The sequence below is a fragment of the Nothoprocta perdicaria genome, unplaced genomic scaffold (assembly GCF_003342845.1).
Source record: "Nothoprocta perdicaria isolate Ctin4 unplaced genomic scaffold, notPer1 scaffold_295, whole genome shotgun sequence".
Taxonomy (NCBI): Eukaryota; Metazoa; Chordata; class Aves; order Tinamiformes; family Tinamidae; genus Nothoprocta; species Nothoprocta perdicaria.
The window spans coordinates 212159-227184 of NW_020455527.1; the positions used below are offsets into that span (position 1 = coordinate 212159).

The 15026-nt window shown below is 36.0% G+C and overlaps 1 protein-coding gene across 1 annotated transcript in view; it reads right to left on the minus strand.

Annotated features, from left to right (window-relative positions):
- ADGRV1 (adhesion G protein-coupled receptor V1) overlaps nt 1-15026 on the minus strand; it is a 225333-nt gene that overhangs the window by 138981 nt on the left and 71326 nt on the right. Inside the window, exons 64-76 of the mRNA XM_026041834.1 lie at nt 13760-13898; nt 13436-13621; nt 12874-13106; nt 11953-12101; nt 10568-10769; nt 9758-9977; nt 8417-8656; nt 6810-6959; nt 5464-5937; nt 4666-4809; nt 3924-4095; nt 3394-3529; nt 1482-2329 (exon numbers count right to left, since the gene is read on the minus strand). Of these exons, the coding sequence (XP_025897619.1) occupies nt 1482-2329; nt 3394-3529; nt 3924-4095; nt 4666-4809; nt 5464-5937; nt 6810-6959; nt 8417-8656; nt 9758-9977; nt 10568-10769; nt 11953-12101; nt 12874-13106; nt 13436-13621; nt 13760-13898 (3293 nt within the window). The remainder of the gene's footprint in view (nt 1-1481; nt 2330-3393; nt 3530-3923; nt 4096-4665; nt 4810-5463; nt 5938-6809; nt 6960-8416; nt 8657-9757; nt 9978-10567; nt 10770-11952; nt 12102-12873; nt 13107-13435; nt 13622-13759; nt 13899-15026) is intronic.

Consider the following 15026-nt stretch of genomic DNA (forward strand, 5'->3'; position numbering starts at 1 on the left):
CACCTCTTAATTTGCTTTCCATATTCATCTAAAACCATCCATATTCATCAAATGCTGGTACAACTACAATTTATTTTAACTGGGAAAATAAACAATCCTGAGAATTCTGGCAGCACCTATACAGATAACCTTGCACCTTTTGCAGGATTCAGCAAAATGACTGAATTTTGTGTCCCTTCATTTCAGGTTTTTCATTTTCCCAGAACAGTAGTTCAGGTTTTCTCCTGCATCTTTAATTCAGTAGGTGAAAGTAGGGAGCTTGAAATATTGCACTGCTTGCACAGGAACATAAATAGCTAGGGAGTATTAATAAATAAATAAAACCTATCACAAATGAAAAAAAAACAACGACAAACCTCAGGATTAACTAACAAATAATAATGCCTTCATAGTCTCCAATTAAATCCTGATTTCTCCTTATAGGTTATGCCATCTTCTAGATTTGGGAAGGGAATTTTGCTCAGACTTTGTGCATGCTTATATTTCAGTATATATGCACAGAAGAAACATTCTGTTTGCTTCTGTGCACACACAAATATTTAACCTGAAGTATCTCTCCAATCACATGTTTAAACTAGATGCATGTTTTGGCCTTTCTTCTCTGCTAGTGTTCTCTCTGGTTCTTATTTTCCATATTCATTTTATGTGAAGCACAAGTCCATGTTAATACACATATCAATACACTCATATGGGATTCACACAAGTTCAAATTCCAACCTGCACTGATGCATGTAGCTCTTCAGCTGATCTGCATCTGCTGGCACAGGGTTATTTGCACACTGAACTCTAATGACTGTGTGTATCAATGCAATGTACATTTTAAACTGTTTGTTCTTGCACGTGTAACTCCAGTTGTTGCATACACTCAGCCAAAACCAGAATATGATTCCCAAAATCTATCTTGAATTGCTCAAAGTGCCTGCTTGTACAACTGCCAGCCAGACCTCTCATACGAGTTGTTGTATTTAAAACAAAACCTGGAACCTAGGAGAGTGTTCTTACTCCCGATTTGTTTTTTTAAAAAGAAATAAAAATAAACAAACAAACAAAAAACAACAAAAAAGCACTTTACATTATCTCCAAACTTAATGTATGTTCAATGGAAAAACAGAAAATGGAAAAATCCATTTGGGTAGATATTTACAAGTTAAAAGAAACTGCAAAAATACTGTTCTAGTACACATGAAGGAAAACAGTTCAAGCTTAGCCTTTCTCTTCATCTAATAAAACAGGACAAGAACGGACATGAGCAGCATGCATAGGGGGAGTACAAAATGTATTTTGAACTACCTTGCTAAGTGAAGAATGGTGGGGTTTGTTGCAGAAGTACTATCCAAAATACTCAGATTTGAGAATCCTGCTTATTCCTCAATAAGAAATCCCAATATTTGCATGAAAAATGCAAAAGAAATCAGAGTTGTTTACTGTTAACTATCCAGACTTAATTATTAGTTTTCTCGTGAGAGAAGAAAAAAAGTTACCTGCAATAATTACTGTTGCAAAAGAAGCAAATCCATAATCATCCTTTCCTTCCACAATCTGAGCTCCACATTCAGGATCCGAGAGGAAAACATAGAACAATTCCTGTCCTTCAGGCTCATCATCATCAAAAATTTTTATGGACACCTTGCTTTCTCTTTCTCCATCCAGCAAAGTCAGAGAAATCGACTGTTCCTCAAAATCTTCTCCTTCCATTGCCCATGTAAAGCCTGATTTTCCATAAGCATTTTCAAAAGGATACAAATCTATTCCACTCTGTGCACTTATTCCACCAAAGGTTTTAACTGTTACTGAAATTTCACCAGCAAAACCTTGGGTCCTTTTAACATGAAGTATTGCCATGTTGGGGGTACCATTTTTTGCATCCTCTTCAATATAAACAAACTCTGGCCCCAAACTGAGTATTCCATGAACAATATCATTTGCCAAGATATTAATTGTTGCAACACTGAAGGCTAGATTCAGACGTGGACTCCAGTTGGGATTCAAGGCCTGAACACCCAAAGCTTCCACAGCAGTCAAATTTACAAAAAAAAATTCCTCCATTTCAGAAACAGTGTCATCAATTATCAATATTTCTATTAGAGCATCTGTCTGAAATTGTGCAAACATAAGTTCTCCATTGTAGATGGGTCTAAAGTCTTCTAGTGGTTTGGCACTTCCTGGAGTAGTCTGATATGTCAACTTAGTTGAGTTACTTTGAAAACCAAACAGTCTTTGGACATGCAGCGTGACTGTCTGAACATCTTCTTCAACTGAAACATATCTCGAGTTAGGAGCAAACTGGAAGATCCCAAATGGCTCAATTTCAGCTATGGTATATCCTCTCCTGAAAGAGAGCATAGAAAAGTTGAGGAGACTTACAATGGTGTTCCAATACACTGTCTCCTTCAAATATTTCTGATTGTCATTTTCTTTTCCAGATTTGAGACCCATAATCCCTATGTTCTATCTTCCTCTTATGGGAAAAATAAGCATAGAGACGAAGTCTATGTAAAACTGCATGCAAAAGAGCTTTTGTTAAACGCTGGGTCTTGTGCTCCTCTCTCGAACTGACCCAGCATCCAATAGCAGAGGCTACCGAACAGCATTGCTATCACACTGTTGGATTTTGCTTAATAAACCAGACTCTTTCCATCCTCCAAGGAAGTCAGAAACCCTTCAAAGTAGTTAGTGTGTTTGTTTCCCATGGAAACAAACTGCTGTGTTTTCTAAGGGACTTCAGCATCGTGGTAAATAGGTATAGGAAAGAATTTATTGTCAACAATTTTATAGGACACAACCTGAAGAACTCAGAAGTCTAAGAGAAGAGGTCAGTCAGAACAGCTTAAGCACTACTGGCACATGTGAAGGAAATAAAATGGTGGAGCCAATACCTTTCTTGTTATACTGTTACTCTAAGTCCATCCTTTTTCATAGTACAAATTTTAGACATCAATGAGCAAGGAGTAATGAAAAGAAAATAATTTAAAGAACACCTGACATGGAAGCCTATATTAAATATGTTCTAGTTGCTATGAATAAAATGAAGATATCTGAGAAGATACTGAGATATCTTCTGAGTATTACTCATTTCCATTTATTTATTCAAAAAAGTGTTCGTTACCAAAGTTCATGTAATTATGATATTTTAGGGAGATGAATGAGAACTGTTATAGGGTAAGTAATAAAAAATGTCATGAGAAGATCACTCTGATCTGGACCTTTTTCACTTTTATTATTTCACTATTTATATCTTGTTTTCACCTGAGACAAGATTCACAAATTTATTAAACAGGAGATTAAATATTCATACCTTTATGTAATTTAATAGAGATTTGCATAAGATATATGCCTGTACCCAGATCACGATTCTTACAGCATGTGTGCAACCAAACATTCTTACATCCTTACCTCAAGCGAGCCCCACCAGGCACATTGCTGTGCACTGCTGTTAAACAGATGGCAAATGACTCGTGTTTACTTAGGCTTGGAGTAGCCTGAAATGAAATGACTTTGCTCTGTTCACCAGAAGAAAATACAGCACTACCTGAATTAAGACAGAGAGAGGAGAGAGAGAGACAGTACAACTCAAATTCACTGAATAGAAACAATTTTTTCCCTGGGAACAGGCTGATATAGGGACTTGAGTCACAATACCATTCCATTTAGGAAAGGGAAATTTGCACAACAGAAGTTTATCATCTCTTCTTTATAAAGTTTTTCTTTAGGGGTATGGCATTGTGTTTAGCTCACAGACATATCTATGCAGCACCATTCTTTTCTTACGAACTAAACAAACACATCAGTCACAGGGAAAAAAAAAAGCTGACCATACGCTTTCATTCAAAAGATGCTTCATTAGGAGAGCAAACACGGACAGGTACAAACAATTAAAATGAGGTTTCATCACTGAGGTTCTGTAGCTCCTTCTGCATACTCACCAAACGAGGGAGTAATACGGCCTGGATGAACAAAGTCTGTGACTATGTCTGGTGGACAGTCAGAAGCCCAGTTAACTGTTACAGAACCATAAACTCCTTCTCTGGTTATCACAGCCTGGCCTGTTCCTGTTACAATGTCTATAAGTCGTAAAAAAGCAGATTCAAAGCCAACCTATGGAAACGTAATAAATTTTGTTGCATTCAGATGAAGTAAGAATGGATGATAATACACATGCAAGCACACTGTAAGCAATTCAAATAACTATGTAATGCATTCACAATTCTTTCACAGCGTTTAACAATATTTATAAAGATGAGATTTTTGAGAACTAAATCTCCTGGAAAAGGAATGCATATATCTCAAATTTTTGTCTTCATGGGCAAAAGCTGCAGGGCTATCTTCCTTTGTACATACTACTGTGAACATGCTATTATCTGCCCTTGGATAGCCATACCTAAAGTCATAACATACTCCAAAGTAAATAATTTTCCTTCGAGTCTTAGAGACTTCATTTATTGAAAACAGAAGTTTTACACTATTTACTCTAGAATTTTTGGCTGTATAAAGGAGAGATGAAGATATGTCTAAAATCACAAATTTATTTTAAACTGAGCATCTCGATTGTGATTATCAAAATTGTTCAAGTGTCAATTGAACTCCTAGAGCAACCATCTTTTGAAACGAAGTGTTGTGTATCTCCCTCCTGTGGTGAAAATGTTTTATTGCAGCCAGTTTACTCACCTGTGAATTGGCAGCTTCTTCTGGGATAAGCAGAATAGCTGATTTTGCATTTTCTAATATTTTAGGCACATCCTTGGCACTTTCCCTAGCCAGGTTTACGCTTATCAGTTCCAGAGTAAAATTCAATCCCGGTAAAAGAAATGCCTTTGAAAGAATTTAAATAAAGTAGAAATTTAATTACACTAAAGACACCATCTCCACGCAACAGAACCGTCCACAGTTCATGGTGGTTTTTTTTTTTTTTTTTTTGTGTTTGTTTATTTGGGGTTCCCCACCCCCAAACAAAAATCAATGTTTCCAGGGCAAATAATTTATTGACAATCTTTCTTAAAACAGCTACAGATTAAACATCAAAGGCGTGAAGCAGTTTATTGGAATTGCTTGTAAGGCAATTATCCTCATTTTTAGGAACTGTATCTAACAACCTGTATTTAACGAAGTGGATCTCGGTATGCTTTTAATCTTTAGGTTTCACCAAAGTGTAGATGCAAGACTGTAAAATATTAATAAATCTCTAGTACAGAAAACTGAAGGTAAATGTATCTACTGCTTCATGAGCCTCACAGATCACTGCTGGCAATTCAAAAGGTGAACTTGAGACAAAAATGAATGTGTATAATGATAAAAAAATAAAAGAAACAACAACATAAAGGATTGATGGAGGGACAAATTGAACTCTTTTCTGCTTCATAACAGTATATACAACTGAGAATTTAGTATCCTATTCCAATACATTTCTATCGTGGTGAAAGAAATACAAACAAAAGCTATCAAAGGAGCTGAAAGGATATTACAAACCTGGCTGCTTATTGGCACTCTCTTCACTTCAAAGCTGGCACCATCTCTTACTGCTAGGTACCCCACTACATCCTCAGGTGCAATGAATTCTTCTCCATGGTGAGACAAGATATGGTACTCAACAATGACTTCTCCAAATGTTCCAGCATGCCGAGTTACATTAATCTGAATGTACCGACTAAGGTCTCTCTCCACTAATACTGCCTGCCGATCTGAGTACAAGGCAAACACCCCATAGGGATCATCATTTGCAAAAACACTGAACTTTAAAATTCTTTTCTCTTGGTCTAGATCTGCTCCTCCTTCCACTGAAATCAGCTGTACCACATAGGTTTCATCCAGCTCTGGAACATCATCAGGTAACAGATAGATCACTATCTCCGCCACACTCTGCTGGTCAGCCATGACAACAGACCCCTCTTTCTGAAGGAAGTCACTGGAGATATCAGAATCACTACATATTTCCCAGTAAACCTGAAATATGTGAAAAACAAACCAAAACCAAATCACCACAGAGTCAGAAACTTTCACATTCAGGATTCAATATAGATAGCATAAGGCTATCTATATCTATCTTTATCTATACTTATCTATTAAGTAGATAAAATGGAAATTATTTAGGTATATATAGGAAGATCCTCCCAGAATATCTTACTGAAAGGAGAATGTGTTGCTGCTCTACCAACAGCACTATGAACATGCTTCTTTAAGATTTCTTAAAAATTATGCAGAGTCTCTGAGCCATCAAAAAATATACTTCTCTTTGTATACGCTCTTTGCTGCTTTTCCTCTCTCCAAGATTCCTCATCGCAGAGAGAAGCCAAGCAGCAGACATGTTTATTAACTGAAACTAAAGAATGAAAAATAAGTCCTCATAAAAATGCTGACTTTAAACAATTTCAGGTAAAATCTAATGTCTGTCATGACTCAGTTTATTCCAGTTCTCACCATAGAAAATGGCTACAAAATTCACGTTCATCTCAAAGATGGCTTACAGTCAAAGCAGGTTCCCATTCTCCCATCAAAATGGAGAGGCGGGGAGAGAGCGAGAGAGAGAGAGGAAGAGGGGAAAGGGGAGGAAGGAGGAGCAACACTGCAGTACATATAGTTTCACGATTTTCTTTTTTTCCTGACCAGTGAAGATGCAGAGTCCAGCTTTCTAAATCACAGTACCAGGGCTGACATTCTTGCTAAAATCAGTCTAAAAGACAGCATTTCAAAATGAAATGAAAAACAAGCAAACAAAAGGCATGGAAACAGTAATTCCTATTGTCCTCCATATGTTTATCCCAAGGACAATTGCAGATATTACTGTTTATAAGGAAACCAAGCAAGAGCACAAATACCGTTATGCTTCCCAGAGTGCCTTGAATTCTCCTGACATACAGTACAATCTTCTGTGGCCCTTCCACTGCTGAGGGTTCTGTAAAATTCCTCTCAGATAATGACTCAGGAGCAAACTGTACGATACCATTAGGATCACCAAACTTCTGTATCTATAAAGCAGCAAGCAAAAAAAAAAAAACACAAATCAAAAATATAGAATGAGATTTTCATTGCTAGACAAAACAAGACACATTTTCTTGTCTTCTTATTGAGTTTTCTCCTCAAAAAGCTACAAGAGTACAGTTAGCAATTAGAACAGAAACTATATGAATGAAAAGCAAACAGGAGATAGAACCACCAAAGCCTCAGAAGGGAGCAACATGATGCATGCATGTGCACACGCACACACAGAGCGAGCCCATGGACTAAATCTGTGGATGACTTGCTTTTTTGTGAGAATATCTTAGAGCATAAATGAAGCAAGATGAGCAGGTTATAAATTAAACATGTGTCAACAATAGGATGCTATCAATAAAGATACAAAGTTCTTAGGCTTTGAATAAGAACTGTTATTTGGAAATAAATCAAGGCAATGACAATGATTCTGATTACTCATCTTTAAACAATTTGCAGACTTTAAAAGGTCCAGACACATTTCAGAAAGAAAAAGGATTTTGAAAGTATTTGGAAATACTTTCCAAGGAGGTATTTGAGGAGATAAAATAGGGAGATAAAATTCTAAAAGCAGAAAAAGCATAAATGTCCTCTTTTCATTTATTCAGTGCTGCACAAAAAAGAAAAGGACAGGGTGCTATTTACTATGTATTATTTAAGCACCTTGATATTAAAAAATGAAGCGTTCAAGGCATCTTTAGGTGGTGCAGAGAAATTTTTCTAACATTACAAATTTGTAAACAGCCTCTGGGATAGAGCTCATGCATATGCATTTATGTGAAACATTAGTTGCAGCAACAAGAATACACGGTAAATTGACTTAAAAATGAGTGTTCATTTGAAAGAAATTCCCTCAAATATCTAAACACTCAATAATAACTAACAAATCTCCTGTTTGTCAGCTCAGCATTTATAGATCCAATGTTCAGGTGTCTGTGAAAACAGCTCCCATTTCCTATTTATAGGAAGGACTTGGGGGTGTTTTGCTTTTTTTTTTTTCCTCCCCCCCCCCATATGTTCTCACCAATATTTCCTTTGTTTCAATACCTCTAAAGCAAGTAGTTCTCCTTGATAGCTCCCACATATTTCTGCAATTCTCTCCTACTTGTATATCCTACTCTGTTATAGCCAGATTCTCTCATTTATATATGTCAGCTAGAGAAGAATACGTCAAAGAAGGGATGAAGGAATTAGAACCCAAATCCATTCCCTCTCCAAAGAGGACCATGAACATGTGCAAGAAGGAAGGCCAAGTCAGGGCTTCTACACCATTTTTTACTGCATTCATTTTTCAAAATTGAAACTCTAACAGTACTTCTTAGTCATACACAGGAAAAGAAAGCTGAATTACTAAGCGTGCAGTCAGTCACATCAATGCTTAAGAGCTTTGCAGAATAATTATCAACAGAGATAGGAGCAGGAAGGAGGAGAAAGGAATGCAACTATGACTTACTATTAGTGTAACGTTGGCTGCCTTCGGATCTATTTCTGTTTCACCTTTCAGAAGGCTCAGCCTAATAATGAAGATCTCCTGAACCTCAACTTCTTTGTGGGGATAGATTTGCAGATTAATAGCTCTCAGACCTCCTTCTCCTTCTCTAAAATAGAAGGATCCATTCACAGGGTCACCAATGTCACTATTCAGGGGAGATAACACCTCTTCTGAGTTGGGTCCTAAAATGTTCCAATTAATCTGTGGAAGATACCAGTTTCAAATTTAGAGTAGTGATATATAAAAATAGCCTCCCAGAGGGAGAAATTATAAGGTAGCACAAGTGACATAACATTCTGTGACATAACATCTGATATAAGACTAACACAGTGTTTACATTAAGATGACTAATGACATTTAAATTTGTATTGTTAAGACAGAAGACAGAATATTCATAATGAATTGCATGTGGGAAATTTTGTAAACTTCAAAATAAATATGACAAATTGCAGAAGTTGTGCAGAGTTAGCCTAATTACAAAATAATTCTAAATTCTTAACATTAATAAACAGAAAAGAACCTGGGCTTTAATTAGCTTGTAAAGGGAAACAGAGGCCAGTGTCTATTTTGTGCCCTTTCAAAATTCATTTTGCAAATCTCCCCAAATCTGTACATGATTAAAATCAGGAGTGCAAAGTGCTATATAAAGACAGAAAAATAGATGTGTTCTGCATAACCTGAAATAAAAGATCTTAATCCTCTAATAATTGGTCATGTATTTTAGCCCAAGTAAAAACCAGAACATTTCAAAAAATTCCCACATATCAGATTTGCTTTTAAGAAGGTCAAATCAAACTTTTTAAAATGATTTTGAACAATTTTATCAAATGACCTCTAGAAACAAAGCAAAAGAGCTGATGGTCTTTACTGCCAATTCTCTAGTACCTTCCCAAGACTGAAAGGCCTGTGCTTTCAGCAAGGCGCTCATATCTCTACCTTTCTCTATCAGCAGCTGTAGAGCAGGCAGAAAAGTCTACCAACACAGAGCAGACAATCTGCTGAAAGCCTTCGGACCAGCTTTAGAATTCATCTGAACCGAACAAAACTATTGGTGTGATTGAAATGAACTGTATCTGTTATTTTGATTACTTAAAACCAAACACAAGACCATAATACACGATAGAAGAAAGCAGGGGCAGAAAGAGAAAATCAAGGCAACAGTATTTGCTGTTATAGTGCCCTATATACAATGCTTAAGAAAAATCTGCAATTATCCTTTTAGAAATAATTTACAAAAGTGTTTGAAGGCTAATACTTTCTGAAACAGGAAAGCATTCAAAAGCTTCTCTAGCCAGGGCCTACCTGTACATCTCCTAGCAATCTTCCAGTTCTTTCCAGCACCAGGGATATTGCCATGGATGTATCAGGGTTCGGAAGAACAATTCGGCTTTGGTTGAGAAACCGCACAACACCATGTGGGGAATCGCTTTTAGCAATGGTCACCTGGCTCACCAGGTGGAGCCCAAGGACTGCTCCACCAGTGGCTCCTGTCAGCTGGATTTCAAATTGTTCAGCAAATTCACTGCACAAAAAAAGGGACAGAGATTTGCAGAACTATAAGGGGGGAGGGGGCGGAACTTGCTATTTTTAACAGCTGTTTTTAAAAATTCAATAAAATATCTAATGGATTCTGCTTAGTCATAGTTTTAAAGGCATATTTTAAAGATAAACAGAAAAATAGATAAATATCAGATAAAGATATACAACTGCATAAACACAGAATTGAGGGTTCCTTCTATTTGTAAGGATTGTAATACCGGAAATCAAAGTAATATTCTATATTCTATCTGTGTTAAATAGCTCTTAAAAAAAGAGAACACAATTGAAAGTCTTATAACTCACAGCAATATTAGTTACACCCAATATTTCTGATAATTTGATGAGAAAAATATCTTAGCTTTGCATTATCTATGAAACCTATGAAACAATAAGGTTTTTTTTTTCCTGTTAAAGTGAAACTTTTTTTTTTTTTTTTTTTTTTTTTTTTTTTTTTAATAACACTGCAGTTATCTGTTTTCAATTCCAATTCTATATGAGGTAAAGATAACAGGCTAACAGATGGGTGATCATTCAAAAGTAAATTAGTGAGTAAATATCTGAAAAATGAATTACCTTTCTTCATCATCTATAATAGAGATATAAATAAAAGTCTGGTTCTGACCAGGATGAAAAACGACAGAGTTGTTATGGATGAAATAGTCAATGCCATCGGGAAGTGCAGTAATACTTCGAGAGAGAAAATCAGCCGTTACAAAGCCGTAAGTTCCAAGCTTTCTCAGAACAGGAATCATGATCACTCCAGCATCCTCTTCCACTGCAAAATTAATTGAAAACAACACATTTTATCTCAAATACAGATTCATAATATAATGCATTGTGTAATGAATCCCATTTGTATCAATAAATCTAGGATTTTCTGAAGTAACCGCAAGCAGAGTGCTGCTTTTGAAGAGTGCGTACCCCACATCCAGCCATTCTAATTACAGCAAATAGATTTGTTCCTTGTAGCATAGTTGCATACACTTGAGTCGTGGAAGACAAAACACTCAAATGTTTTAAGTTAATGGTTAATGTAAAAACTTTCTAACAAGCGAATCCAAAATAGGAAAATTATTTTACAACCTTATTTGCATATTCCATTTGCATCAATGCCCACGATACCTTTAAAAAAAAAGATTACATTCTAGTGTGTCATATGGTATCATGGCAACTAATTTTACCTCCAAATTTATGTAAAAGCAAGTCTGCAAGATTACGTAGAAGACTAATCAATGATACATTAGCAACATTCCAGATAAGTTTTTTAAACATTAAATTAAGCAGTCAGGCTACTACTAGATGAAAAAAGCATAAGATTGCAAAAAATATGCAAGAACTACCTTAAGTGGACCTAAAGTAATGAAATTCATTCATAATGGGAAAAAATCTTTTTTTTTCCTTCTATTGTCTTCAAGGGAAAAATAGGAAGGTTTCAATTTTTGTTATTCTGCAATAATAAAGGGTTACACTAAACTTAATTTTTTTTTAACAGTAACGAAACACAAAGAGATATCAATGCAAAATAATAGTTAGACTTTCCTATAGAACCTTCCTCCTAGTAATATCAAAGCAGTTCCAACATTTCACTTATACGCTCCCAACGCAATTGTAACTGAATCAACTGAGTCATAAAAATTCTCTTCTCATCATGATATACAGTGAAAAAGATCTTTCTTCTTGCCCTCCCCACAAGTCTATTGCCTCAGGCACATGAGTAAACAAAGCACGGCACAACCATGCTTTTACTATTTTCACAGTGGCTAAAAGTACGAAGAAAAAAATGCTGAAGAGTTAGAGATTTATAATTTATAGATGCTTTATAGATTTATAGATGCATTTATAGATGCTCATATAGGTTGCAAGAGAACTCAGCATAGATGTTGCAAGATAACTCAAATATTTATGCCTTAGCCACAGGCCTAACTATCAAGCTGCACCGAAAATTACAGTGACCTTACCTTGCAGAATGACATACTGAGGATCAAATTCTATGACACCTTCTGCGTTGTCACTCTTTGCTATGACGACTCGTACTGTGGAGATATTTCCTACCACAGGGGGTTGATCCACCTGTAGTCCATTTTCTTTTATGGCAAAATCAAACCCACTTGCAAGAACATAAGAAAAAGAAAAAAAAACCCTGTTTTTGTGGAAGTATTAATATGCATGTATCTGTAGATTGTCATTCTGACAGTATACACTATACGCTTTTGGCCAGTATTTCAAACTAACATATATGGACTTGTTCCAAAAAGAAGTTCACCTTTCACATTTTCAGTCCTATTTTGTCCTTCTTATTTGACTTTAAAGCATCTTGATAAACTCAAGGAGATTAATAATGTCATATTTTAAGCAAAGATGATAAACTGTCCATTAATAATGAAACCTTGTCCACTAAAGAGACTATGCTGTCAGAAAGAAGCTTAAAATCTTGACTCAGTAAAGACTTAAACAACTGGAGACTGTTTGCCAAGGTGGAACCCTTGCTGACATATGACATGGTTGTCAATGACTTGTGCTTGTACATCTCTTTGGAAATGTTCACGGCTTACCTAACGTAGTCTCGTTAACACAAATGCTTAATACAATTTCTTGCAGGAGATATTTAGGGAAATAACTAGAGTCAAAAAACATTTAGTACTGTACCAAAAGAATTCAGTATAGTGACAAGTTCATATATGTCACATTTGCATTTTAATTCAAGATGACATATACCTATTAGGTATACATATACCTACTATTTCTTGATCATATCAATAAAGCCATTTTGTGTAGTACTGTAGTAAGAACAGGAAAATTATTGCAGTTAGGTCAGATTCCAGATATATTATGCTGTTTGGCTGTAATCACCTTCCACTCTATTGGAAGTTTATGTTTACCTTCCTTGGAGTTCCACTTTGGTTATTGTCACTAAAAAGTCTTCAGGACCTTCAGGAAAATCATCATCGTGAATTTCAATCCAAATCATTTTATTTTCCTCAGCAGGTTCAAACAACACTTCATTTACTGTGGGAGTGAAATCAATTCCCTCCTCAGCAGTCCCATTTATTATCTGCAGCCAAAGACGCACTTTGCCATAACATCCACCAGTACGTACAACGCTGATGTTAACCTAAGGAGAGAGGATATTTTCTTTAAAAAGACTTGATTTTTGTGTTATAGTTGCTTTTAGGATACATTCCATAGACATCTTTAAGAGGTCTAACTAGTAACAGTAATTTGTTATATTAAGTACAGATTATATGCAATTTAGTAGACGGCATTCCTTTTGAGAGTATTAATAAACTCCAGAAGCCTCAGGCAGCAATTCTGGAGACTGCATCATAATAAATACTAAGTCTTAGTTTTAATTTAATTCTGATGTTAAGCATAAAGATACCGAGCATAGTAGCTTTATGTAACTGGGCTTATTTTACACACAGAAGAATTTCAATCTAATACCCATTTTTCATCTTCCGTTGTTTGCAGTAGTTCCCGTGAAAATGTAAACTGTCCATATGGAAAGTCACTAGCAGCCATGGTAATATTTGCTGTGTTACTAGATTCATTTATGAGTCCTCCATCACTGATTCCAGTTAGTCGAAATTGGTAGTAGTACTTCTCCTCGGGATGGTTATCATCTACAGTCTAGGAAAAAGAATCATAAAAGCTAAAAGGATTTAAACCATTTTCAGAGAGAGATATATAGTTAATTTCTAATCAAGATACATTTCCAAGCAAAAGAAAGAACTGAAAATAGCTCATGCTGTAAAATCTCTCATATACCTGTAGTAGAACAACAGCTGCAGACTGTCTATCTTGCATTGTCAAGGTTCCTGATATCTCAGCAAATTCTTTATGATGAGGAGGAGTTATATTCCAATATACCTTGACCTCACCAAAAATCCCTGGACCACGCACCAGGCTGCAGGTAAGAATGCAAACACAAAATTTATTTTCCATCTTTAACATTTATCCACAGTATTCATCCTGAAATGCTATTAGTGGGGGAAAGCACGAATCCTAAAACATAAGGTCACTATCTATAAAATTGACTCTTCAGAGGCATAACAGTTTTGCAGTTCTGTTCAAATTCACTGAGTCGGAAGGCAATTTGAGCCAATATCTTTAAGCACAACGATTCACAGCTTCTTTGTCCCAATAGCCTGAAGGAGGAGGCTGAAATTCACACTCTTGCTTCCATTACAGTTTTTAGAAAGTAGATACAAACCTGATGCAGAAAGGGACTGACAGGTAGCACCCAAAGGCAACACACTTTTTAAAGCACAAAGATACTGGAATACTAGTATGGCACCACCTGGGAAGTGTTCCATTTGCAGCTTCTTTAAAAATCTGCAGCCAAATCCTACTTGTGACTCATATCTCTCATATCGTGAGGAACTGTAGGCCAGAGTGAAAATCTGGTTTGGCTTAATACAATCTCTATCGGCACAGCCACTGCTGCACAGAGCATCAGCTTGCCTTTTGAGCTTCTTGGAGCAAAACGTTTGGCTGATTACATCTGGGGGCACACACAAGAGCTCATATTTCCATCACTCCAAAAAGACACATTAATACCTTCATCCTGGGCCCCTGTTCTCAGCTGGCAGAATGCAGGGATATAATTGTATTTATCTCAATAAAAACCCAGTTCTCACTTCTATTCCATTAAGCATCATAGCAAAATACTGATGCACAGTTTTGAAATAGCAGTTATTCAGGAACAATATTCTTCAAAAGCACAATCTTGAAATGTCATTGATTTCCCTTTTCCCTCTCTTTTCATTAAAATCATCTTGCCTTTAATGTAGTCACATGACAAATATTTCAAAGACTCTGAAAGGAATATTCATGGCTCCAAAATAATACTGAACTGATTTTAAACACAGCTTGCATATTTCGCCCTGTTACAAAACCAGGCTTCTGGTTTTAACACTGGCTTTGTTTTCAGAAGTGATAAATAAATGAAACCTTCAAGAAAGGCATGACAAATTTGGAGTTTCAGTTTCTAAAAATTCGGAAAAGACTGTTGTCCTTTCTTTAGAATAATCAG